This window comes from Pelobates fuscus, chromosome 3 (genome assembly GCF_036172605.1).
Source record: "Pelobates fuscus isolate aPelFus1 chromosome 3, aPelFus1.pri, whole genome shotgun sequence".
NCBI lineage: Eukaryota > Metazoa > Chordata > Amphibia > Anura > Pelobatidae > Pelobates > Pelobates fuscus.
Genome location: NC_086319.1, coordinates 262,344,171 through 262,371,933, shown reverse-complemented (window position 1 = coordinate 262,371,933; position 27,763 = coordinate 262,344,171). Strand labels below are relative to the sequence as shown.

Sequence of the window (27,763 nt, the reverse complement as noted above, 5' to 3'; positions counted from 1 at the left end):
AAAACAACAAAACACACATTTTAATTGGTTGCATTTTATATACTACAGAGCAGCACTTTTTTTTTAAAACTGACTGAATAGTACGTAAAAGTGATGTGTAAAGGAAAACACAGGGAATTCGGCAAGCTGAGTTGATGACGAGAAATCTCAACACTTGAGAGTTGTCTTTCAATAAAGAGCAGGAAGCTGGCTACTCATGTATGCTCTATAAACACATTTGATGTTCTAAATGCAAATCTAGGAATGTTTTACAATGTAATAAATTGTGGGGTGCATTGTTGAATCTTGGTGGAACCCTGTCTTGTTGGCATTTTCTCTATTTTGTGTCATGATTCATAGTTTCCATCCTAATTAAGGTTTTCTTTTAATACATAATTTATTCTGAGGTAGTGGGGGCATTAAATGATTATTTGCTATATTGATATATATATATATTAAGAGAACCCCTACTTCTCCCAGTGTTGCAAAATATTCTGTTAAATCCCCTTTACGGCTCATGGTGGCAGGTTTGATAACCCCTTGTAAAGTCATAGGTTGTGGGGTGCAAGACTGAGAACAGAGAAGGCTGCCCGGTGTTTCCGCAGCAATAGCCGGATTTTTTCATCATCTGAATCAGGATCTAGAGGCTTGCAGTATTCATCATCTTCATTCTCTGATGGGGTAAGTTCTCCTGGGAGCCTCGTGTTCATGGATGTGTGACAGGAAGGATCTGCAGCACTCTTCTTTCTCCATTTAGTGCGACGGTTTTGAAACCAGACCTATGGGAAAACCATGCCATAATTAGAACATTGCGGATATGGTACATAAATGTACATGTTCATTAAACTGATATGAAAGTCCAAAAAAAGTTACACAGGACCATATTTATAAAGGCGAAACTAGAGTTACAAAGGGCAAAGTGATACATTTAGAAATCACCATATAAATAAATGTTTTTTGTGATTTTTCCATTGGTAATTAACAGAATTATTAGTATTATTATTAGTTTTCATACAGCTTCAACATATTCTGCAGTGCTTTACAATGATGTGTTTACTAGGAAGAGATGATTTCCAACATATGAGACCTGCTCTGCAGTCTGTTTTGAATCTGAAGATCAAACTAACTTACCTTGACTTGAGATTCGCTCATGCCTAAACTGAAAGCTAGTCTTGCCCGCTCTGGACCAGCAAGGTATTTGGTCTGTTCAAAGGTCTTCTCAAGGGCAAAAATTTGGTGGCCTGTAAAGGTGGGACGCGTGTGCTTCTTACGTGCAGATATGTCTGTGTTCCCTGCAGAAGCTGTCAAAAAGAAAAACAAAAAAAAAATTCAGCTTGTAATTGCTATCAACAACTTTCAAGGAAACCCATATGAACTCTAATTGAGTGTGGATGAATATAAGTATAGTTGTTTGCAATGAGTTTTTACTACACACCCTGACTCTTAACCAGTGACATTCCTAGAAGACACGACCATGATCAGGCCTCTCTTCCAGGGCATCCAGATCGGACGTCCAAATGCATAGCTAGTGGGTGACATTGGTTCAGCCTTTCTTTCAACAGCATCTCCAGCCACCAGGAAGGGTGGGTTTGAAATGGGAAATTGTAGCACTATTTATAAAAGATACATAATTTTTGTTTTCTAACATACAGTTATCAGTACTGCACCAAGAGTTTTTTTTTTATTATTAAATGGGGGGGAATATACAAGGATTTTTATCCATATTGTACTATTTATGCCATGTACGGTGATGGAAAAAGTCTCTCATCATTTTCTTTTTAAATATTTTGTATTGAAATTTTTCTTGTTTTTTTATTTATAGATTTTACAACATGTATTATAAAAGGAAATAAAATTAAAATCATGTGTTTTCTAGTGGCTTCATGGGTGCACTATGGATATGTTTGCAATGCTCTATTGCGTGGAACCTGAAGACTGCTCATTACCACTATACTACCTTTCACTTTTACACCCCTCCACATAGGGAAATCCTAAATCACTCATTTGAGGACATGGTCTATCTACTGTGATCTCCAAGAAGGCCCAGTAATCTCCTTTCAGTTTCCTTGCAAGCTCTATGAACTTGACGTGCTTACAGTGATCCAACTATCACAGGGATTGTTTAAACCATGGGTCGTCAACTTGGTCCCTACCGCCCACTAGTGGGCGTTTCAGGATTCCAGGTGGGCGTGATGTAGAATTATTAAAAAATCTTATTGTATTTATATTGAATTGCTGCTCTAACTCTGTATTAACCTGATACTGTGACAAATCCTCCATTTTGTCCTCATAACCTGACTTCTTCATATGAAAACTACATTACATGACAGTATTTCTCAGCACATCTAATACAATAGACAAGGACTGTATTCTCCATAAGGATATGACTAACCCAGGAACTGTTGAATTTCCCCTAACTCGCAACATAGTATAATTTAAAGGCCATGAGAACACAGTAGTAATGAAATGTTCTATTCATAAGAGACCTTGCACCTAACCACGAGATTTGACATCACCGACCGAGTAAAATGACGCTCAAGACCCCTTGTCCCCCACCCGTGTCCGAAAAAGTACCACCTCTTGGTGGGTGGACACGGAACTAACCACTTAGCTTTTGATCCAATTAATTATATTGATAGGTGGACACTAACCCAGACACTTAACAATTAATCCAATTAATGATGTTTATTCACTGATATCTTGATAATCAATGATGACGAAAATGTCTCTTAAAAGGGCCTGCGCGCCCGCTGATTCTGCACTTGCCAATAAATTTCCTCGAAGTTATTTTAACCTGAACTCCGTGTGTCAGACTGAATTACTTCAGCGTATATACGCAATTCAATTCTCTTTAATTTGGACAGGAACAGATAGACACTTAAACATTTTGGTTTACTGAAAAAGTACCATAACAACTTTGGCGCCCGAACAGGGACCCCGGGCTATGTCTGGCCGGTGAGCCGTCCTAAGGAAGACAAGGGTGGACGGAGGAATCCAGGGGGAAGGAAGGGAGACTGATCACCTCCAGATACACGGTAGAGACTTCTGCAGAGCCACCGGTACGTTCCGGCCCCTTTGATTGACCCGTCCACGTGTCTGTGACTGCTTCCCGGGAGGACATCAAAGACAGGTAATATCTTGCCCGGAGTCTTATTACCCATTTGTTACCTGCATTTAGTCTATCTGTTGCCTGGGTGTGTCTAGTTTGGTTGCCCGGGCTGAATGTTTATTTGTTTCCCCTTTTTGGGATAAAGGGGGGTGGACCAGTGGTAGTTTGCTTGAGGGTCCTGTGTTTGTCTGTTTTCCCCTTTTTGGGATAAAGGGGGGGGGTGGACCCGAGGGATTTGCCTGGAGTCCTGTTGCCTGTTTTACTCCTTTTAGGAGCCACGTGTTTGTGGCTGTAGGGAAAAAGGGGGGTAGACCTGTGGATGTGTTCCTGGGGGTCTTCTTTGCCTGTTTACTTCTTTTAGGAGCCTCGTGGCTGTGGCTGTAAGGAAAAAGAAGTTTGTGGAATTGTGGGATCTGTGTAGAATCATAGTTTCCTGTGATCCAATTTTGTGTCACTTTGATAGCCTAGCTAGCTTCACTGTGCGCTTTCGGACCATCCAGCTCTAGTTGAGTTGGGGACGTCCTGACCCGGACCATCCAGCTCTAGTTGAGTTGGGGACGTCCTGACCCGGACCCTTCGGCTCTAGTTGAGTTGAAGGTCCACTGATTATTTTAACTGTGATAGGAGACTTAGCCTTGTGGCAGGGGACTCAGTTTCCTGGGGGGATTCAGGCAGGCATTGCTTGTTTTCCGCATCACGTGGTAGTGAGACTTATAGAGTGGGTTTTATAAGGGCACTACGGGAGTGAGGGTGGCGTGGCCACTTTAAGTGGACTGCTGTAACGAGGGAGGCTAGAAAGGATTTCGGACCGGTGTTAGCTGTTATCCTTGGCCGCTGGTAGTGAGACTTGAGGAAGTCATTCTCCGAGCGGGGACACTACGAGGTTGAGAAAGGTGACTTTGGAGTAAGCACATGTAGAAGGAAAGGGATTACTGTTGATTTCATTTGAACTGTGATGCATGCACTGTATTTCAACTGTACTGTTGTCTTGTTTGTTTAATGTGGAGTCATTTAAACTCCTGTATCTGTCTCTAAGGATTTTTCTTCCCTTACTCTTTACCTTTTCTACACTTCCTGTACTATTGTACTATCCACTCCCATTCCTCTTAATAGAGAAGTGATTGGTCACACACTTCTCACCTCGCTCCAATCCGTGTCTACCACCCCGGGTAGGCGGATTCAGTGACTAGTCTACGTTTTGGGAAGACGCACTTGAGAAAGACCCACGATTCTCAGGTGGCAGTCGAGCATTGTAGACGTTCCGGTTCAATTTTCCTTATCTTTCCCTATATCTGGGACGCTGGTGTAGGGGAGAAGGGATCATGGGGCAGGATTTAGGTAAGCCCAGTAAGGGCTGGTTAGCATGTGATTTAGTTGATGACAGAGAGGGTGAGGAGATGGTTAAAGGTGTTGAAAAGATTGCAAAAGTTTGTAAAATAGCTGTGCCGACATGTGGTAGATTACAACCAGAAAGTTGGCGTAGATTGTTGATGGAAAAGAAAGGCAAGCTTGCAAATTATGATTTATTAAAAACAGCTGAAGCATGGTACAGAGTAGCAAAGGCTATTCAGCAAGAAGGTTGGGTTGAAGAAGAAATAATTCACAAGGGTGTGAAAATGTTTGTGTACCATAATAATTGTGTTGCTGGGGCTCTTCCTCAGCCAGCGCCCCAAAATGGCGCCCGGGGGATGTCTATCCCAAAGGTCCAGTCAGCAATGGGAGATTGCCAGCTGACTATGTATCCCACTCCCAATCCTCCCAATCCCCATCCCGTCACCTCTCCCGTTTGCCCGGTCCTAAATTCTGATGGATCCTACTTTTCCCCTTCTCCCTCCCTAACATTCCCATCATCCTCATCCATCCCCAAGCCACCTTCTGAGTCTAATGCTAACATCTCATCTGCCATTCCTTCCTCACACTTTGTCTCCGTAGATAATCCTACCCTCCCATCTGCATCTGCCCAGTTCACTAACCCCTCCTCTCCTGCCACTGTCAATCTTGCTGATCCCACTCCGGCTCCTCCTCCTTCAGGCACCTTTACTGACTCTTCCCCACCCTCTCCCTCGCCCGCCCCGACCACAGCCCAGTTTCCCACCCCCTCTGCTAATCCCTCCCCAACCTCACTGCCCACTCCAGGTTCCGCCCTAACTCCCACCCAAATGGCCTGGCCATACCCCTTCCCATACCCCTATCCTCACTGGCCATACCCCTTTCCCCAAGTCACTCCCCAGGTTCCGGTCATGCCCAGTCCGGTTCAGTCTGCCCCGGATGTGCCCACATCCAACATGGCCGCCACGTCTTCCCTTAACCCCAATGCAACTTCCTTCCCCGCCTCCAATATGGCGGCCCCCAGCCATTCAGCACCCCTGATGCCGGTGCTTCCCGGTGATTACCGGTCCCAAGGTTATGACCCAATGGCAACTCCCGCCTCCGGAGCTCCCTCCTATCCCCCGGCCCTGTCTCCTCAGGTGCTCCCCTCACGCAGAAGGTCCCAGATAATAGAGCTAGATGAGGAAGAGGATGACAGGCTGTCCCAGGGTTCAATGGAGGCTGCGAGAGCCCACCGTTCTATTGAAGATCCCTTCGGCCATCAGGGTCGGGGAGAACAGGCCCCTCCTAAATATGTCGCTTTTAACCCCACACAAGCTAGTGCTTTAATGAAATCTCTCCCTGACCCAGAGAAACAGCCTATGCCTTTTTACCGAGGGATAGTTCAGATACAAAAGACTTATTCCGCCGCCTGGCGTGACCTACTGAGCATTTGTGCTATTAAAGCAGGGGATGCATATTGGCCCAGCATGGCCCGCCACCTCAGTACAGATCTGCTTACAAGTGATGTTGATTATCCCTCCGGAGTAACCTTTTGCAATCAATTGAGAGATTGGGCTAAGGATAAACTTGCAGATCAAGCTGCTGGCCTTACTGATGTTGTGCAAGACAAAGGAGAATCAGTGGAAAGGTTTCATGCAAGATTATATCAAATGTTTACAGATTTGGGATTTGATCTCACTGACAAAATTCATTCACAAATGCTATCAGGTGCGTTTGTCCAAGGTGTTAAAGATTCCATACGCAAGGGAATCATTGCTGCACGCCCTGAATACAAGGTTGTTCCCCTAGATACGTTACTCCTAGTTGCTAGAGGTTTGGAATCTGCCCAAACCCCCAGAAGACCCAATTCAGCTCCTCTCATGGTGGCCCGTGCCACCCCCATCACCCCTGGCACCAAGGGTGTCAAGTTAGAGGACGTAACATGTTTTAATTGTGGGGCTAAGGGACACTACAGAAGTGACTGTCCAGAACCCAAAAGGGAACCGGGGGAGCCCAAAAAGTTTCCTACAGGGGAGCCCAAAAAGTTTCCCAAGCCTGCCCCGGCCCCTAAGACCATGAAAACGGTTCCAATTGTTGAGGAACCAGATGATGATTAGGAAATTGGCAAACCTGTGTCATTAACCCCTGTCATGGCAGTGTTTACAGGGGATAAGGGAGGGGGGCCACTTGCCACAGTGACTTTACCCATTGAAGGCCAACCTACCACATTTCTTATCAACACAGGCGCAGCCCGAAGTGTTCTCAGAGAACAAGACCTGCCAGACCCATCTTTCTTGTCAAGTATTGATGTCTCCTGTGTTGGAGTGGATGGCCAACCGAGACACAGTCCTCTAACAACCCCTCTGCGGGTTGGCACAAGCTTACTTGCTCGTTTTGTAGTTTCCTCCACATGCCCAATTAACCTGTTAGGCGCTGATGTCCTTTCACGCCTGCAGGCGTCTATAACCTTCACTCCAGATGGACAGGTAGAAATGTCTACACCTCTATCTGTTTCTGACACTTCAGCCCTTTGCTCCATACCTTTGATGCTGCAATTAGATATATCCAATGAGCAAGCAGCAGAACCTAGGTCCAATTTCCCAGATGAGTTAAAAACTCAGGTGCCTGCTAAGTTATGGTCCTCAGGCCCAGAGGATATAGGTCATCTAAATGTCCCACCTGTGGTGGTTAAGCTTATCCCAGGAGCTAAGTTACCAAGGAAACCACAATATCCTCTAAAACCAGCACAGGCTGCAGCCATTTCTATTCACATCAAAGCGCTCCTGGAAAAGGGTGCTTTAGTGGAGTGTAAATCAGAATGTAATACTCCATTATTTCCTGTGAAGAAGAAGACTCTAAAAGGTGAGCCAGTAAAGTACAGGATGGTTCAGGATCTCCGTGCAGTCAATGAAGCCACTGTCCTGGACACCCCTCTTGTACCAAACCCCCATACCCTGCTCTCTGGCGTCCCACCTTCTGCAAAGTATTTCACAGTCATTGATCTAGCTAATGCCTTTTTCAGTGTTCCACTAGATCCATCCTGTCAATACCTGTTCGCTTTCACCCATGAAATGCAACAATATACATGGACTGTCATGCCCCAAGGGGCACAAAATTCTCCAAGTCAATTTGCCAAAGCCATGTGTACTATTCTTGACCCATGGCAAGCTGAACACCCAGAAGTTGTTTTACTCCAGTATGTGGATGATTTGTTACTCTGTGGAGATGATATACCCACTACTGAAAAATGTTCAATCAGTCTGCTTTGCTATTTGGCAGAACAAGGATGTAAAGCTTCGCTTCTCAAGCTGCAATTCTGTCAACCCTCTGTGATTTTCCTTGGACATTGCCTATCTCAAGGTACCAGACATCTCACTCGGGACCGAGTCAGAACAATTCTGGACATTCAACCCCCAAGGACTTCAAAATCTCTTCATGCCTTCTTAGGCCTCATTTCCTACTGCAGAGCATGGATCCCAGAGGCCTCTCTGCTTATGCAACCTCTCTACGATGCACTCAAGTCAGATCCATTCGGCCTGACCAACGAAGCTCTGGACAATTTCAAATCTCTTAAGCGTGCCATTGCTTCTGCTCCTGCCTTGGGCCTACCTGATTACTCCAAACCTTTCAAATTATTTGTCTCTGAAAGACAAGGCCACGCAACAGGAGTTCTCACCCAAACTAATGACTTAAGAGGCCGCCAGAGGCCTATTGGATATTTCTCATGTCAACTGGACATTGTGGCCAGAGGGACCCCTTCCTGTCTCAGGGCTGTTTTTGCTGCAAGAGAGCTCATAGAAAGAACCTCAGACCTGGTCCTTGGCCACCCCCTGGTTGTTTTGGCCCCTCATGACATTTCTGCCATCATCAACCAAGTCCAGCTCAAGCACGTGTCTCCAGCCAGACACCTACGCCTCCAGTGCCATCTTCTTCTACCTGACAACATTTCCATCCAAAGATGTCAAGTTCTTAACCCATCCACTCTTCTTCCACTCCCTGAGGGGGGTATCTATTATGGATTTATCACAGATGAAACCTACATTTACCTGCTTTGTGGATGTATCAAGAAAGTCATGCATCCACATTTGACATTTTATGAAGGTGAAAAGCCTCTCTGTGAAGGCCCAGATCACGCCTTCTGTACCATGTGGTACAAACCAGACATTACTCCCGAGCCTTGCTATGAAGATGAGCTCTACCATTGGACTGATGTTAAGCTCACTGCTCAAGATTTCTATTGTGACTCTGAAGGCAATAGCATGGTCTTGGTCCAACTACCTCAACAACTTAACTACCTTTACCGCCATTGGGATACTGCTATCCCACATATTCCTGTTACCAAATTGAAGACAAAGTCATGGAATGATCTTGGGCCCATGGCAAAGTTATGGGCCACCATGGATGAAGAACAGCTACAGGAAAATGGTATTGTCAAATACCCAACAACTGACCTTCTGGAAGCATGGCCACGCCACTTCCTAGAAAAAGAATTTAAAGACCTAGTTATAACAAATGACTATGACCCAGAAACTCCTCATGACTGTTTCGAACAGATGAAAATGGAAACAGTACACTTACCAACTGTGCATGAGAATCCATTACCGGATCCGGATTTTACTCTGTTTGTGGACGGTTCAAGGTATGCTGATGAAGAAGGAAAATACCATACAGGATATGCCGTAACCACAACAGGGGAAGTTCTCAAGTCATCACCTCTACCGCCAGCAATGTCTGCGCAAGAAGCTGAATTGCAAGCCCTGACTTCAGCATGCAAGATTTCCAAGGGAAAGCGTGCCAACATCTATACAGATTCAAGATATGCTCTGGGTGTGGCACATGACTTCGGCCTCATTTGGAAGACAAGAGGATTTCTTACCACTGCCGGTACACCAGTCAAACACAGCTCTGCAATCAAGGAACTAATGGATGCCCTCCTACTCCCTGAAGAAGTGGCCGTTTTGAAAGTAAAGGCACATGGGAAATTGGATTCAGATGAAGCAAAGGGCAACCATTTGGCCGATCAGGCTGCTAAGCAAGCAGCCAGAGATTTGCAGGAAGTGGATGAAGAAGTGTCCGGTCAAGAAGAAGAAGTTCCTATCTTTGCCTTACAAACTCTTCCTACTGACCTAAGAATTCTACGAGAACAACAAGCTATAATTACCCCTGAAGAAATCCAGAAATGGAAGAAGAAAGGAGCTGTCCTAAAGGACGGAATTTACTACAACAATTCTAAATTTTGCCTTCCAAGAAGCTTATACCCAGCAGTTGTCCAATGGGCCCATGGGCCTGCACATCTGTCAAAAGACCTAATGGCCGCCCTCATTCAAAAATATTATGAAGCACCTGGAATCACAACCCTGATCAACAGCTTCTGCAGGGCCTGTGTCATTTGTGCAAAATGTAATCCAGGAAGACCAATCAAGGTGCCTGCAAAGCACCTAGCAAAACCCATGTACCCATTCCAGAGAATTCAAATTGATCATATCCAAATGCCCAAGAGTGGGTCTCATGAATATGCACTAGTAATGGTGGATATGTTCTCAGGCTGGCCAGAAGCCTACCCTGTAGCCAATATCACTGCAAAAACAACCGCAAGACGCCTACTTACAGACATTGTATGTAGATTTGGACTTCCAGAAGTCATTGAAAGTGATCAAGGCCCAGCCTTTACAGCAACAGTGACTAAAGAAATTTGGACTGCTCTGGGAGTGACCCTAGCCTTCCACACCCCTTACCACCCACAAAGTAGTGGTAAAGTAGAGCGCATGAATGGCACTCTAAAAGCCAGAATGTTAAAAATGTCACAAGAAACAAAAATGCCCTGGCCAGAAAGTCTGTCAATAGCTTTATTCAGCGTTAGGCACACACCTAGAGGGAAACACTCGTTATCCCCATATGAAATTCTATTTGGGACAGCACCCAGGCTAGGTTGTTATTATCCACAGCAGTTACAGCTTCAATCAGATGTTTTAGTAGACTATGTAACTGAACTTGCAAGTGCCTTGAACAAAATACATGCCCAAGTTTTCTCTTCAATTCCAGATCCTGATCTGAACACAGGTACCCATAACCTGCTTCCCGGAGATTGGGTTCTGGTTAAGAAGTTCGTGCGGAAAAGCACCCTGGAACCAAGATTTGACGGGCCATTCCAAGTTCTCCTGATCACCGCAACTTCCGTCAAATTGGCCGGCAGGCCACATTGGATCCACGCTTCCCACTGCAAGAAGTCTCCTGCCCCAGAGGAAGCAGATACCGCACAACCATGTACCTCTGGTACATTGTCTCCTTAATTAGTTTAATTAAGGCCCAGCAAGTAGCCATCACTAAAGATGCTAGTGGGTACACCTTCTGGTATAATTCATCATGTACCCGTGTGGCTACCTATACCTTTGATTATTGTGACATCGTAGAATGCCCATTCACTACAACACAAATCCAGAATATCTATAGAGATATCCCTCATGTAAAAGATCCATATGTTTGTGTAGTTGACAAACAATGGGGGCATGATTGTGGCCATTGGGGGGCGGCGGGATGGAATGCCGGACCTTCCTGGGGCTACAAGCCAAAAAGTGCCTTATCTAAAGTAGATGATCATGGTAGGTCCCTCCTTCAAAGAATGACTCTGAGAAAGCCTGGAGGAGGCACACCAATGAAATTAATTCTTAATGTTGAGCATCCAAGCCCAACAGATGCAGACCAGTATGTATTGGGAATGTACTGGAAAAAGGGTTCCTATACTAAATTAGGGCATTTCTACCTTAAAGATATGTGTAATTCCCCTGAGTGGCAAGGAGCTACTCATATGGTCACAAACCCATTAAAACCACACATCCAGTCCTTTAAGGACATGATGGCCATTGCTAACCCCACCTTTGAAGATACTATGGCCGCTGAAACAGGTTTTAATGATGTTAACCTATGGTTAGAATGGATGAAATATAATGCCAACAAACATAACCGAACCGCATGCTATGTGTGTGGTGGTGCCCGGCCTCATCTGGGCACTGTACCTTTAACCCTGCCAGTAGATGAAGAAAAATGCATTTTAAGTCTTTTTGCCTACCAATATAATTTCAACAGGTCTCAATGTCAAGCATGGACAGCGGAGTATCCTCTTATAGCCAAAAATGTAAGACCTCCTCATGGTGTTACCGTATATAAAGGTAATTACACTTGCTATGTCAAACATGATGGGATTGGTAAATTTGTGGGTAACTTTCCCGCAGGTTATTGTACTACATATAGAACTGTTCCTGTACGTTTGCTGCAGCAGCACACTAGGTCACTGGGAGATATTTACTGGTTGTGTGGGGATTTACAGTTAAGATCCAGAATGGACACAGAGTGGTGGGGGGAGTGTACATTGGCCAAGGCCATTATGCCTATACACATTATTTCTGACACACACACCAACACCCATGAGTCCAGCCACACTAAGGCCAAGCGTGAAGCCCCAGTAAAAGGAAGTTTTGACCCTCACATTTACATTGATGCCATTGGGGTGCCTAGGGGGGTACCCAATGAATTTAAAGCAAGAGATGAAGTTGCTGCAGGATTTGAATCAATTTTTACCATAGTTACTGCAAACAAGAACTTAAATTGGATAAACTACATTTATTACAATCAACAGCGTTTCGTTAATTACACCAGAGATGCCCTCCAGGGATTAGCCGAACAGTTGCAGGCAACATCCCAAATGGCCTTCCAAAATAGAATAGCCCTGGATATGATCCTAGCCGAAAAAGGAGGGGTATGTAAAATTTTGCCCGACACCATGACATGTTGTACCTACATCCCAGAAAACACAGGTCCTAATGGTAAAGTTACATTAGCCATAGCAAAATTAAATGACCTCTCAGAAGAATTAAAAAGGAATTCTGGGATAAAAGATCCCTGGGACAGATGGTTTGGTTGGATGACGGGTTGGAAAAAGGCTTTAATGCATATTGGTATGGCAATACTAATTTCTCTTTTTATCTTTGCTCTTCTCTTTTGTTGTGTCTTCCCCTGCCTGAGGAAAGCTCTCACGAAGACTATTGACCAAGCGGCACCCACTTTCACACTACTTGATGTTGATGACCAAGATTTCCAGGATCTCAACTCACCCTGTTTGCCGCTGCAATCCATCCCTTTTGATGATAAAGTGCGAGAGTTCTAGGAAGGGACTAGATTAGGGACAGCATCTGTCGGTGAATGGTAAAGGCCCCATGTGGAGAAGTGGTGGGTTAGCTGCCATGGGATACCCTTGGGTGTGAAGTGTTCGAGAGCCATACTGACAGATGAGCTAGCCTAGTAGGGTCAGAAAATAGGGACAGACTTGCACTTTGCATTAACACCTAGCTAGCGGCCACGGGGTTTCTGTGCCTTTGGGCTAACACGTCTTCTGGTATTAACAAATAAAGTTTTTATCTCTTAGAATCTAACATTTCATAGGGGGGACTGATGTAGAATTATTAAAAAATCTTATTGTATTTATATTGAATTGCTGCTCTAACTCTGTATTAACCTGATACTGTGACAAATCCTCCATTTTGTCCTCATAACCTGACTTCTTCATATGAAAACTACATTACATGACAGTATTTCTCAGCACATCTAATACAATAGACAAGGACTGTATTCTCCATAAGGATATGACTAACCCAGGAACTGTTGAATTTCCCCTAACTCGCAACATAGTATAATTTAAAGGCCATGAGAACACAGTAGTAATGAAATGTTCTATTCATAAGAGACCTTGCACCTAACCACGCGATTTGACATCACCGACCGAGTAAAATGACGCTCAAGACCCCTTGTCCCCCACCCGTGTCCGAAAAAGTACCACCTCTTGGTGGGTGGACACGGAACTAACCACTTAGCTTTTGATCCAATTAATTATATTGATAGGTGGACACTAACCCAGACACTTAACAATTAATCCAATTAATGATGTTTATTCACTGATATCTTGATAATCAATGATGACGAAAATGTCTCTTAAAAGGGCCTGCGCGCCCGCTGATTCTGCACTTGCCAATAAATTTCCTCGAAGTTATTTTAACCTGAACTCCGTGTGTCAGACTGAATTACTTCAGCGTATATACGCAATTCAATTCTCTTTAATTTGGACAGGAACAGATAGACACTTAAACATTTTGGTTTACTGAAAAAGTACCATAACAACTTGTAGTGATTTCCTCGTTTTGATAGACTGGGCGGGTGGGTACCGCCGTCACCATTTGCGGCCCCGGCCCGTGCGGTATACCGCCGGGGCCGCCTTCCAAGATGTCCATCGGGTGGCCCATGCAGTCAGGGCCACCCGATGGATGTGGATTGTAAGGGGGCCCGGTCAGCGCTGGGCGCTTTAACAGCGCGACCGGGCCCCCTGTGATGACATCACAGAGCTGGGAGGAAGTGACTGCACGTCACTCCTCCCAGCATACAGACAGCCCACGCGGGAGAAAGGAGAGGAGGGAGTCAGAGTGTGAACTCTGACTCCCATCCACCTGAGCCACCACTGCACCTTAAAGGTAGGAAACAGGAGGGTGACTTAAAAATAATGTGTGTGTTTGTTTGTATGTATCTATGTCTTGTGTGTATGTATGTGTGTCTTATGTATGAGTCTTTATCTGTGTGTCTTGTGTCTGTCTGCATGTGTGTGTCTATGTATGTCTAATGTATGTGTCTTTGTCTATCTGCATGTGTGTATGTGTCTATGTGTGTGTCTTTGTTTGTATGTGTGTGTGTGTGTCTATGTATGTATGTGTGTGTGTGTGTCTGTATGTATGTGTGCCTGTCTGTTTATATGTGTCTTGTGTGTGTGTGTCTGTATGTATGTGTGCCTGTCTGTTTGTATGTGTCTATGTATGTATGTATGTGTGTCTTGTGTGTGTGTCTGTATGTGTGCCTGTCTGTTTGTATGTATGTGTCTTTGTGTGTGTGTGTCTGTATGTGAGGGGAGGTTTATCGAGGCAAAACAGGTACTATTTAATGTTGTACGACATTCCATTGGTTTCCCTTGGTGATTTCTCCATATTTAGCTATTTTTACCAGAATAGCTTCTGTTTTTTTGTCTTGATAAATCTCCCTATATATGTTATAAATCCTGGGATTGTGTAAATCGTTCTGTGGAGATGCAATATAAAAAACATATGCCCTGGAATAATTGCATTAATGCTGGCCTTGTGTGTGACATCACAATTCACATTATCTTAAAGTGACTACATGTACACAAAAAGCTGTTTGCATACTGAGAGATTTCCCAGATACTAATAGTGACGTCATGTGCTGACCTCACAGTCCTCTCATATGAGGCTCTTGCCTGCAGCTGCATATTTCATCATTGTGTGTCTGTGGTGTAAACAAGTTACCGGTACCTCTTCTCTGGTGGAAGGAAGATGTGCCTTATGTGTGTGTGATGGGATTGGTGACAGTATAATGCAGGCTAAATGTTCAGGGGCAGGACATATACCGGGGGCTAAGACGTATTATGGGCCTCCATTACAAGAAGGAAATAAGGCTTGGCTGTAAATTAGATGTTTTGGATGGAGTGTATGACTTGGTATTAATAACAGCTTGTGACTGGGTGGCAGGCAGGCCAGTTATGTAAATTATCTTGGCATTTCTGGAGCCAGGTAGATGAAGGCAATAACATGCTCGGGTGATTTGTTTATAATGGCAGTGGGCCGTCTGCTATTGATAACATTGAGCTGTTTGTGGTGAGATTTGGGTGGTTTTGTTTTTTTTAATTCACCTTTCATTTGTATTGCACTGAGAATTCATACTGGTGACAGAACCTCAACATAACTTGTGCTGCATTAAGTATTCCATGTTATATAGGTCCAATATGACAAAGTATCACATTCCTGTAATATAAACACACCCACTGTATGTATGTATGTGTGTTTGGGTGTATGTTTTTTTTTTCACCTCTTCCAATAAAAAAATAGAAATAAACTATGGCCTAGCCCCTATACAATACTTTGTATGTTTTTTAAAAACATTTTGCACAACAGTTTCAATGCAAGGCAATGGACAAGTGTGCCTATGAACAAAACCACCACTGCAGCTCCTCCATTGCTTTCAAATTCTCAAACACCTCATGTTATTATAGTAATGGAAAGATCGCAGCAAAACAGGCATAGAAATTAAAAATAGATCAGGATAAAATAGTTTGCTTATAGCGTATCCCAGATGTAGTTGTAGATGTCATATAATATTTATATTATCACCAAAATTATATCACTACTGTCCTTTAGAGTATGCCTATGCCTACCAAAACAGAGATATATTAAGATGATGGATTCTTCCCAGAACCCATTGGGCCTATACTGTTGTACACCATGGGAAACTGGCAGAGATACAGCTACACCGCTAGCAGAAGGCATTGTCTAGCCCTTATGTCTGTAACTGGCCAGCTGTCGCTACTTTGTTCCTTAAAAAAAAGGGTCTTCCTTCCCAGAAACAAGGGCTGCAGCTGATATCTGAACACATGATCCGGTGTCCACAGTACCCTAAACCGGTTTGCATAGTTAACACCTTTCAATATACCCATTCAGTCACACTACATTTGTAACAGCAACAGCATAAAATTGAAATCAACTATATTAGCTGCTAAAACTCGTCTCGATGCAAGGAATCCACCATAGCTCTTTACCGTACTAAAACCCCATATTACATAGCAACCAATCTTTGAAAACACCCTTTACCTTATTAAAACCCCATATTACATAGGAACCAATCCCTGAAAACATCCTTAACTTAATAAAACTCCATATTACATAGGAACCAATCTCTGAAAACACCCTTTACCCTACTAAAACCCCATATTACATAGGAACCAATCCCTGAAAACATCCTTAACTTAATAAAACTCCATATTACATAGGAACCAATCTCTGAAAACACCCTTTACCCTACTAAAACTCCATATTACATAGGAACCAATTCCCGAAGAGACTTCAATTACCATAATAAAAATCCTTATTACATAGGAACCAATCCCTGAAAAGACCCTTTAGCATACTAAAAATCCTTATTATGTAGTCTATTTATCCACCAAAACACAGCAGCCCCTATGTTGCCAGGCCTATAGCTTACTTGCCACTGTAAATCTCTTTCTAAGTGACCTCTGGGGATGGATAGGACAGGAGTATGCACGGCTATCCTACTCCCAAATGGCACCAACAATTCTTTTGTACGTGGGCACACTTTAAGCTTTGAGAGATACTTTATGCAGCTGCCTGCAAACTCCACTGACCATAATGGAATAGCTTTTCAGTTCTACATTTGCAGGCAGTTTAGCTAGCACCATGTATAGATAAAATTGTAATCATGTAGTACATGATTTAAAAGTTAATCCACACTCTCTATGGTTTAACACTTCCATTCATAGCCACAGATACCAGTTGTGCATTCACTGTTACAATAAGCTGCTGCTGTCAGACTGCACTGTAATTCTTCACATCAAGAATGGGATCTACGAATTTCCATTCACCAATAGCTAGTGGGCAAGTGGAGATTTTGAGCTGTGGACACTACCATATCAAGGGGAATCCATGTCACAATGGTACACATTCCCCACAGCAATATCCATCCCATATAAATAATCCATGTTACCCATGTACCAGTTTCCCAAAACACTATGCATTAAACAAATAATCCATATAATATAAGTATCAGAATTTCAATCAACTCTTCCATAGGTACAAATACAAAACGGCAATCTACCTCACTGCCAGCCGATAATGCTACAAGGTATTACCCTGAGAACCCAACACTGATCAGTATCATTATCACAAAGCATCCTGCAATAACGGATGGCCATATTCTATTAGAACTAATACACTGCCACTCCCACTATTGCGTTGTACTATTATATTATACTATATAGGTACTTAACCTGGATCTTACTCTTTACTGGACTAAAAATCGGTATTATATTAAACAAGATTCACTCTGCATTGAATTGATAATCAGCATTATATAGGTACCATGAGGCACTCCACGCTGCAGTGAGAATGAGTATTATATGGCTAATAGAGGCACTCCACACTGCAATGAGAATCAGTATAATATGAGCAAAAGGAAGGCTGTATTGAAGCATCAATCTTTATTATATAGGCACCAAGAGGCACTCTGTAGTGCAGTGAGAATCTTTATTATATAGGCACCATGAGGTACTCTGTAGTGCAGTGAGAATCATTATTATTATATAGGCACCAAGAGACACTCTGTAAGGCAGTGAGAATCATTGAGTACCTGACCAGCAGTGACAATCAGTGTTCTATGAACATACTCATACTCTGTACTGCTATGAGATTTAATATTTGGTAAGAAGAATCACTCTGTGTACTGAAGTGAGAATCAGTATTATATAGGTACCAACAATCAATTTGTAATATAGTAAGAATCAATATTAGACATGTGCAATTCGGTTCGGTCCGAATGGAAATTCAGACGAATTTCGGAAGTGCCGAACTAATGTGCAGAATTTCGGAAGTTTCGAAGTGCCGAATTTCGGAAGTTTCGAAGTGCCGAACTTCGGAAGAACCGAACTGAAGTGCCGAATTTTGGAAGTGCCAAAGTGGTTCGGGCTTCTGAAAAGTGGCAAAACGGGTAGGGGTAGGATTGGGGTTGGGGTAGGGTTAGGAATAGGGGTTTGGGTAGGGTTAGGAGTAGGGTTAGGGTTGGTTAAGAGTAGGGTTAAGGTTAGGGGTAGGGTTGGGTTAGGAGTAGGGTTAGGGTAGGAGTAGAGTTAGGGTTGGGCTAGGAGTAAGGTTAGGGGTAGGGTTTGGGTTAGGGTTGGGTAAAGAGTAGGGTTAGGAGTTGGATTAGGGTAGGCTTAGGAGTAGGGTTAGGGTTGGGTTAGGAGAAGGATTGGGGTTATGGTTAGGTTAGGGGCCCCTAAACTAACCCTACTCCTAACCCAACCCTAACTCTAACCCTACTCCTAACCCAACCATAACCCTACTCCTAGCCCTACTCCTAACCTAACCCTACTCCTAACCCAACCCTAATCATAACCCTACCATAACCCTACTCCTAACCCAACCCTAAACCTACCCTACTTGCAGGACTCCCGAATTGCTGAAGTGCCGAATTTTGGAATGCCGAATCTAACCAAATTTTTTGCCCATGCACATCCCTAATCAATATTATATAAATACTAGTGCAATATAGTGTTTAGTGCAACGCTGAATTGAGCCACTTTATGTAAATGCCAACACAATTTGGTATTCTGTACTGAACTAGGAATCTGTATTATATCGGTAGCAACACCACAGTGCACTATACTATATTATATAAATACCAACACAATGTAGGTTTTTATTGCATTGATAATCCATCCATATAAGTATCAGCATGTAGTGACATACTGGCATTTAATGTTTATATTCCATAGGTGCCAATCCCATGAATGGCTGGTGCGGCGTTAATAAGGTATAGTGCTTAGGTTTTAAGATAATGTGGCATTCTTTAGATATATAATAACAATGTGATATTCTGTACTGTGCCATATAATACAGAAATCAAATTAATGTGCTACGCCTAACTGTACGGAGAGACCATACATTATATAGGAATCAGATTATTTTAGCAGTCAAGCTAGTGAAAGGCCTTATTATATAGAAAATAAGTTAAGGCATGTCACCCTTTATGGCAAGAGTATTAATATCTGGTAACTTCACATGAGTTATCTCAAGGGCAATCTAGAAAATGCTAGATATGAATTCTCAAGTAGCCAGCAAATGGTTTAATAAAGCATAAATGGTGTCATAAAGACTACTAGACTGCAAATATGTGTGTGTGTGTGTGTGTGTGTGTGTATGTGTATATATATATATATACACATATACACACAGTTGCAATCAAAATTATTCAACCCCCATTGAAAATTAGGTTTATCTTCAAAATGTACAGACTTTAAGTTGTTTGCAACAAACAAATCAAACAAAAGCAATTACAATAGCTCAACACAACCAATGCTTCAAGTGGTTTCCCCAAATCCAACTGAAAATGCAACTTATAATGACTTCTCCAGTCTCAAATTATTTAAGCCCCTGAAAATAATCCATCACAACAGCACAAATATGCAAAACAGGTGTTGTCTCAAGCACACCTGATGCAACTAGACAAGGGCATCATTAGTTGTACCAGGTCTCCTTGAGCTAGAACACTTGAAATGCTTGAACTGGCTAGGAGTTTGTTGAGTGTCACGTTTCACTGCATGTTAGAAAAATGCCCAAGTCAAAAGAATGGTCCACAAAGTTAAGAGAAGGGATCACTGTCCTTCACAAACAAGGAAGGACACACAAAAGATAGTGAAGGCACTGAATGTTCCTAGAGACACCTTTTGAGGCATAGTTTGCAGTTCAAATTTGAAGGAACCGTGGTTACATTACCTGGATGGGGCAGAAAAAGGAAGCTATCAATGGCTGTAACCAGATTTCTGAGAAAGCAAGTTGTGAAAAACCCTTGAGTGTACTAAACGCAGAAGCTTAGGCCTGAACTCCAAGGCATGCACCACTACTGACCAAAAGCACATGAAAAGTAGTCTCCCATATGCTAAAAAAATTTATAAATAAGCCACAGAAGTTTTGATAATCTGTTCTGTGGAGCGATGAAACAAGACTGCAACTTTTCGGCCCAATGGAACAGCAGCATGTCTGGAGGAAGACGAATAAAGCATATGCTGAAAACATTCTGCCTACATTTAAGCATTGTGGTGGCTCAGTGATGCTCTCGGGCTGCTTTGCATCCTCTGGCACTTTAAACCTGCAGAGTTTGGTTGAAGTATCAGGGAAATCCTAGGAAAAAACATCATGCTATTTGTGAGGAAGTTGAAGCTTGGGCGTCATTGGACCTTCCAACAAGACAATGATCCCAAGCATACCTTAAATTCCACCAAGACTTAGTTGCAGAAGAAGTCCTTGAAAATTCTACAGGGGCCATCACAGTCACCTGACTTGAACCCCATAGAAAACCTAAAGAATGATGTTTCAGCATGCAAACCCAAGAATATTACTGAACTGGAGGCCAAAGCTCCTGAGCAATGAGCTAAGATTCCTCATAAAAGCTGCCATAAGCTGGTGTCTGGCTATGCATCTCATTTGCAGCAGGTCATAACAGCAAAAGGATGCTCTACTAAGTGCTAAAGAAGCTTGCCATGTAGGGGCTGAATAATTTTGAGATCGGAGAATTCATTATAAGCTGCATTTTCAGTTGAATTTGGGGAAACGACTTGAAGCATTTGTTGTGTTATATCTAAGTACCACATCAATTTTAACTGTAATGCTTGACATTTACAAACACACATTTTGACAGCAATGTTGCATAACACATAGTTAATATAGTACTCTGTACTGACCTGCAAAAACATTTTAAAATATGCACTCTTTTATTATACAGAGAAGAAATACATTCTACCAGATTAATATTGCACCCTGTATTACCCATGATCAATTTGGTTTAAGTATTTGTTTTATATAACACTAAGAGAATATATTATCCAATTACTGGGTTAACCCCTTAACACCTTTACAGCGTTCTATGCTGTGCCACATTCAATGGGCTTAAAGCCATTGCTGCGGCATAGAATGTTGCAACGGCATTCAGCCTTGGAACTTGGGGAATACTTACCTTTCCGGCGCTCCGCTTCGGGAGGACTGCCTAACAGCCCAGGCAGTCCTCCCATGGCAAATAAGCCTCCTGGGGGCCATTTGATCACTTTTTTAAAGAGGTAATGTTGCATTTAAGAGAATATGGTAGCCCAGGAATGAGAATTACCCCCATGATGGCATACCATTTGCAATAGTAGACAACCCAAGGTATTGCAAGTGGGGTATGTCCGGTCTTTTTTAGTAGTCACTTAGTCACAAACACTGGTCAAAATGAGCAGTCATATTTGTTTTTTGCATTTTTTACACAAAAACAAATATGAACGCTAACTTTGGCCAGTGTTTGTGACTAAGTGGCTACTAAAAAAGACTGGACATCCTCCATATTGAATACCCTAGGTTCTCTACTTTTGCAAATGGTATGCCATCATGGGGGTTATTCTCATTCCTGGGCTACGATAAGGTCTCAAATGCAACATTACTAATCTGGCAAATTTCCATGTGTATAAACTGAAAAATAAAACGTGCTATATTTGACCCTGTAACTTTCTAAAACACCACAAAACCTGTTCATGGTGGGTACCGTACTCGTGAGACATCGCTGAATAGAATTATGTGTATTTAATTGCAGTAAAAGCTAACAGCATTATGACATTCACTGTTAAAATGCCACGCAAGGCTAATAAAATGAAAAATGAAAATCTTAATTTCTCACACTGTTTAAGATTTTATTCACATCAAATTGATATATATATATATACATAATGAAAGAAATACCAGCACTCCAGGATTTGGTAAAAAAAAGAGAGGTTAGTTCTTCTTTATTCTTACAGTTCCAGTCTGTTTAAACAGACATATAGTGCAAATTCCAGGTTTGGTTTACGTTTTGTTTGGATCAGTACGTGTACAATTAATTTGACAATATAAAGTGCACTGAGATGTCATATAATATAAGTACTATAATAGTATGGCACCGTAATGTATTAAGAGGCTGTATAATATAGGTACTAGAACGATATAGCACTATACCAGATAGTAGTGTAATAATATGAGCGCTAGGACATGCAGCTGTGAACACAGTGGAAATAATCACAAAAGATTCCACCAACAGTGAAAGAAATATATAATACAAAGATAAAGTGCTCAGCGCAAAATTGGAATAATATTAATGCTCTAACTCCCAGAGCTTGACACCACCATATGTGTTACACAGGTGAATTATAGTTATATTTGAATACAGTATAATTTCTTCTCCAATAATGGAGACAAAAGACACAGGTATTCCTGTATGGTATAAAAAGGAGAACTCATAGGATAACACTGTTATAAAAGAGGGTTCAATTTTAAACTCAGTATGGTCCAACTCACATTTTTCTGAGCCTGTTATATCGAAACTGGCTCAGGTAATATCACTTTAAATGCAAGGTGCAGATCCAGGTGAGTTGGAGATGATCCCTCAGAAAAGAATTGTGGGAAAGGCAACACCAGATTAGTATAAAATCACAATATTTATTACAAAAAAATATGCACCTGAGGAAGACGCAAATCCAAGCGTTGAAATGTGTTGTGCTTTTACTAGTTGAATGAATGGCACTCCAGAAACCTTAATGTAAGGCTTTTTATATTTTTTGTAATAAATATTGTGATTTTATACTAATCTGGTGTTGCCTTTCCCACAATTATTTTCTGAGGGATCATCTCCAACTAACCTGGATCTGCAAATTGCATTTAAAGTGATATTACCTGAGCCAGTTTAGATAAACAGGCTCAGAAAAATGTGAGTTGGACCATACAGAGTTTTAAATTGAACCCTCTTTTATAACAGTGTTATCCTATCAGTTCTCATTTTTATACCATAGAGGAGTACCTGTGTCTTTTGCCTCCATTATTGGAGAAGGAATTATACTGTATTCAGGTATAACTATAATTCACCTGTGTAACACATATGGTGGTGTCAAGCTCTAGGAGTTAGAGCAATATAGCACTGTGCTACACTGAGAGAGTATATACTGTAGGTACTAGAATAGTATAGTACTGGGCTACACTAAGATAGTATATAATACAATTACTAGAATAGAATATTACTGTGCTACACTAAGAGCAGGGCTGTATTTACCACAAGGCAAACAAGGCATTTGCCTAGGGTGGCACTTTCAGGGGGGGCGGCAAAAAATGCCGCCCCAAGCGCCCTGGCAAATGCCTTGTTTGCCTCGTTTCCTTAAGAGCCCAAGAGCTGGCTGGCTGGCCACCTTAGTGCCCTCCGAGGTTTTAAACTATTAATATGCTATCTGGATGGCCAGGGAGCACTGTCCTCAGCTCTTCTTGCTCCCTCATGCACCCTTCTGTGATGCCTAGAGCCAGAATATGACTTCACTCTAGCCCCGGCATCACTAAGTGGTGTGCGAGGGAGCTGAGCAAGGAGATCTCAGTTCCCTCGCCGCCCACACAGCCAGCAGAGCCAGCCCAGCCAGCAGCCCCACCAGAGACAGCAATGAGCCTGCCCAGCCAGCCCACCAGCATTCAGGGACAGGATCCACTCCAGCTCGCCAATAGCAGGGAGGCTGGGTGGATTTAGAAAAAAATTAAATATTAATAATTGGTGAGTGTATGAGCAAATGTGTTTGGGTTTATGTCTATCTGTCTGTCAGTGTGTGTGTGTGTGTCTGTCATTGTGAGTGTGTGTATGTCTGTGAGTGAGTGAGTGAGTGAGTGCGTGTGGCTGGCTGTCAGTGTGTGTGTAGCTGTCAGTGTGTGGCTGTCAGTGAGTGAAGGTGTGTGTCAAATCAGTGAGGATGTGTGTGTCTGTGAGTGTTAGTGTGTGTGTGTGTGTGTCAGTGTATGTGTATCTGAGAGTGTGTGTCTGTCATAGTGGGTGTGTGTTGGTTAAACAGTGTGTTTGCCAATGACTGTGTATCTGTCAGTGAGTGTATGTCAGTGCATGTATCAATGAGGTCATGTGTCTGTCAGTCAAAAAGGTGGCCTTGACACGAATTGGTGGGGCACATTTAGAGTAGGGGGGTGTCTCAATTTAGTTGTGGTACTAGAATAGTATAGCACTGTGCTACAATGAGACAGTATATAATATAGGTACTAGAATAGTATAGCACTGTGCTACAATGAGAGAGTATATAATATAGGTACTAGAATAGTATAGTACTGTGCTACACTGAGAGAGTCTATAATATAGGTACTAGAATAGTATAGTACTGTGCTACGATGAGAGAGTATATAATATAGGTACTAGAATAGTATAGTACTGGGCTACACTAAGAGAGTATATGATACAATTACTAGAACAGTATAGCACTAATACTGCACTGAGAGAGTTACTAGAATAATATAGCACCAACACTGCACTGAGAGAGTGTATAATATAGGTATTATAATAGTAAACCAATGGGGATTTATAGTAAAGATACTAGAACAGTATAGCACTGGGAGGACATGTAATATAAGTTCTAGAATAGTGCAGCATTGTACTGCACGGAGAGGTAATATAATATAGACACTGCATTATATTCGTAACATATCTGCTACACCGGGAGCATATAGGTATCAAATTAATTTAACAATTTAAATCCATTGATTTCAAGTACTTTTTAGGGACAATTTGTAAAGGTCTACAAAGATGAAATGGAAATATTGTTTTTATGTTTTAAACTCAGTTTACTTTGCTATTGTATTTCTTACAATAGCTTAACAGATGTGTTCCCTTGTCTTTAACACTGCTTTATTATTTCAGTGCTTATTCTGAGTAAATCTACCAAGGTAAAGGTTGAGCAATCACAGAACTAACTTACCATTCTGTATTGATCAAGACAAAAAATAGGTTTCTTAGAAATTATGGACTGTGTGCCATAAATCTAAAGCTGTCGTTTTGGCATGAACGCGTTTTAGTTTAAAACTTTGTATTTTGAGTTTTTTATATTACAAGTGCATGTACTTGTATGTGCATAGTCTTTGAGTGTGCAGTAGCATGTAATCTGATTACAACTATAACAGAAATGCCTCAATCCTACAACATACATGTTGGTCTATAAAGCTGTGAACTCCCCACAATGAATAGTATTTTTCTCGTGAATACCTTTCTTTTTGAATCCAACAATCTCAGCTCTCTTTTTGCTCCCAAATATTGTCCAGTTAACCCTTTACAAGGTTAATTCTACTGTACCTGATTGTTTAAAAAAATAATAATATATATATATATATATATATTTCTGTCCTTTGTATTTTACTCTCAATCTAGAGTTATTTTAAAAAGTGCTATCAACTCCAGGATATTTTATTGCTTCCCCCTTACACCTGCCCACAAATTGCTCTTACCATTACTGAGTGTCCGACTCCCTGTTCTCCATTCCTGTCCAATCTCTGCCCATCCTCCTTGACTCTGATTGCTGTATGGAGTTCCACCCTTGGTCATGATGCCCGCTTGCTCTCCGTAACAGCTCCCTGCGGCTGAAGCCCGTCCATAAGCTGGTACCGTTGGGTATCCTGTCAACATCCCACCATGTGAAGCGGGCAGTGGTCTTCCAAGGATGTCAGAAATGCCGTGGGGTGTCCCTGCAGGTAAGTGACATCCCAATACTGATGGACTCAGCTTATGAAAGGTAGCATGGGCTGGGAACTGACAGCCAGGGGTTTTGATTTCAGAGTATGGAGGCAGCATAAATGCTCCGGTGTGGTGTGTCTCCATATCTCTTAAAGGTTCCTTAGATGTTTTGCTCTCCCAACGTGGAACCAGTAAAGGAACTGGGATAGTTCTCACAGCAGGTCAAACCCATGGAACACTTTTAGATGCCTAATGGCTCTGGTTAAGGAATCTCCAATCGCTGCCTTGTCACCAATGGCTTCAAGCCCAAATGTTGCGCGGACTGCAGAGGCAGGGTGCTGGATAGGCAGTATCTGTGCTGTGTCAATGGCAATTTCCAGCTCTCTCACATTTGCATTTTGCTTAATGCCGTCTCGTTTCTTTATTTATTGTACTCTCTTCCCTGTCCTCACTAGCTTTAGCCTTTCCTCTACATTATAACCTTCCCTGTTCTTTGGTTTTTATACATCTCAGTTTCCTTAACCCCTATCCTCTGCGGTCTGTTTTACACTTCTCTTGTTTACTCACTTCTTTCTATTCCATGATCTACCTCTCCTCCTTCACCTTCCACATTTAGCCCTTTTTATGCTCTCTCCACAGCCCCTCTGCAAATCTCTGTCTCTCACTCCATCACTGTCTTTCTCAAACTCTCATTTCTCATGTTATGTCTGTCTGCCTCGGTCCTTCACTGTCTCTCTTGTTCCGTCGTCCCTTTCTTTTTCTCCTTTATCTTGCTCTCTCCCGTTATTATTTTTCACTCTGTCACATTCTTTTTGCAATTCACATCTCCTTCGCTCATGTTCTCCCTCAATTTTTCTTCTTCAGATCTTCAGTTTTCCCAAACTTGCTCATTCGCACCCCCCTTTTTTTACATTTTCATTTTGTTTTTATAAAATGTCCAGAACCCTCTCATTCCTAGCAACCTCACTCTTTCGATGACTTTCCTATAAACTCTCTATATTTTCCTTTATGTCCCTACACCTTTTATTCTCACTTGTCCTCTTCACATTGACTGATAATTTGTCCAGTCCTTGTTGATCTCTCTCTCTTTTTTCCCCTTCCTTTGTCTTAACCTCTTTCCTATTTTCTAATCTCAGCAACTTTCCCTCTTCTTATAATCCTTTTCGACAATAGATAAGGGCAAAACACAAGTACATATTACCTTCCCATTGAATCCCCCTCCCCTGCGTGATGCAGTCCTGTTGGCTGGGGTGATGGGTGAAGGGCACTGATTGGCCTCTCCCACACAGCCTGCTAAATGTGCCTTAGATAAATTGAACTTTAAGATAGCGATTTAATGAGTTTGATTTTTCCACAGAGATGTTTGTCCACTAGCTGAAGCCACCCATGCCTTTTAATACAAATAATAGGATTTATTGTAAACTAATAGATTGCAGTTCACAGCCCTATAACTTCAATTCAAATGTGCCATTAATTTCTTCAGCTGCTTGTTTTTATTGATTATTTTTAGTGAGGTTGCCCATATCGTGCTCCCATGTTTAAAGGGACACTGTAGGCACCCAGACCACTTCAGCTCATTGAAGTTGTCTGGGTGCTGTGACCCTTTTGCACTTAGTGCTGCAATGTTAAACATTGCAGTTCCAGAGAAACTTGCAGCTCTATGTCTGCCCACAGTGGCTGTCTACCAGACAGCCACTAGAGGGCTTCCTGAATCGAAACTGACTTTTGGTCCGTTATCTCCTCACGGACCAACAGCGTCAGATTTTCCCCATAGGAAAGCATTGAATAACGCTTTTCTATGGGGAGGTCTAATGTGCTCGTGGGGAGAGCCTGACCCAGCACCGAGGGACATCGGCACTGGATTCAGGTAAGTGGCTGAAGGGGGGGGGGGGACTTATTAACCCTATAGTGCCAGGAAAACAACTTTGTTTTTCTGGCACTATAGGATCCCTTTAAGATGCACAGGGTTTTTATACCTTATCTCTCTGTTTTAAAACTGCTTTTATTGTTAGCTACCTCACAGAGCTGCTAATCACAACAATATAGCACACCACATGCTTATTTATGAGGTAATTAAGATAAGGCATTGTTCTTGAGATACAACCTAGCCCTAGATCAGGAATGCACAGAACTGGATCTCCAGACTGTGTAGGACTACATTGATCAAATTCACAGCAAGTCTGTTTATTGGACACTAGTCTTAGGAATACA

At 42.3% G+C, this 27,763-nt stretch overlaps 1 protein-coding gene across 1 annotated transcript; it reads right to left on the bottom strand.

Annotated features, from left to right (window-relative positions):
* Positions 1-26,690, bottom strand: NKX6-3 (NK6 homeobox 3). The gene is made up of 3 exons (XM_063445501.1): positions 25,327-26,690; positions 1,111-1,280; positions 1-758 (listed from the first exon to the last, which is right to left on the bottom strand). The coding sequence occupies exons 1-3, from the start codon at positions 25,694-25,696 to the stop codon at positions 528-530; spliced, it is 771 nt and encodes a 256-aa protein (XP_063301571.1). The 5' UTR covers positions 25,697-26,690; the 3' UTR covers positions 1-527.
* Between the last annotated feature and the right edge of the window lie 1,073 nt (positions 26,691-27,763).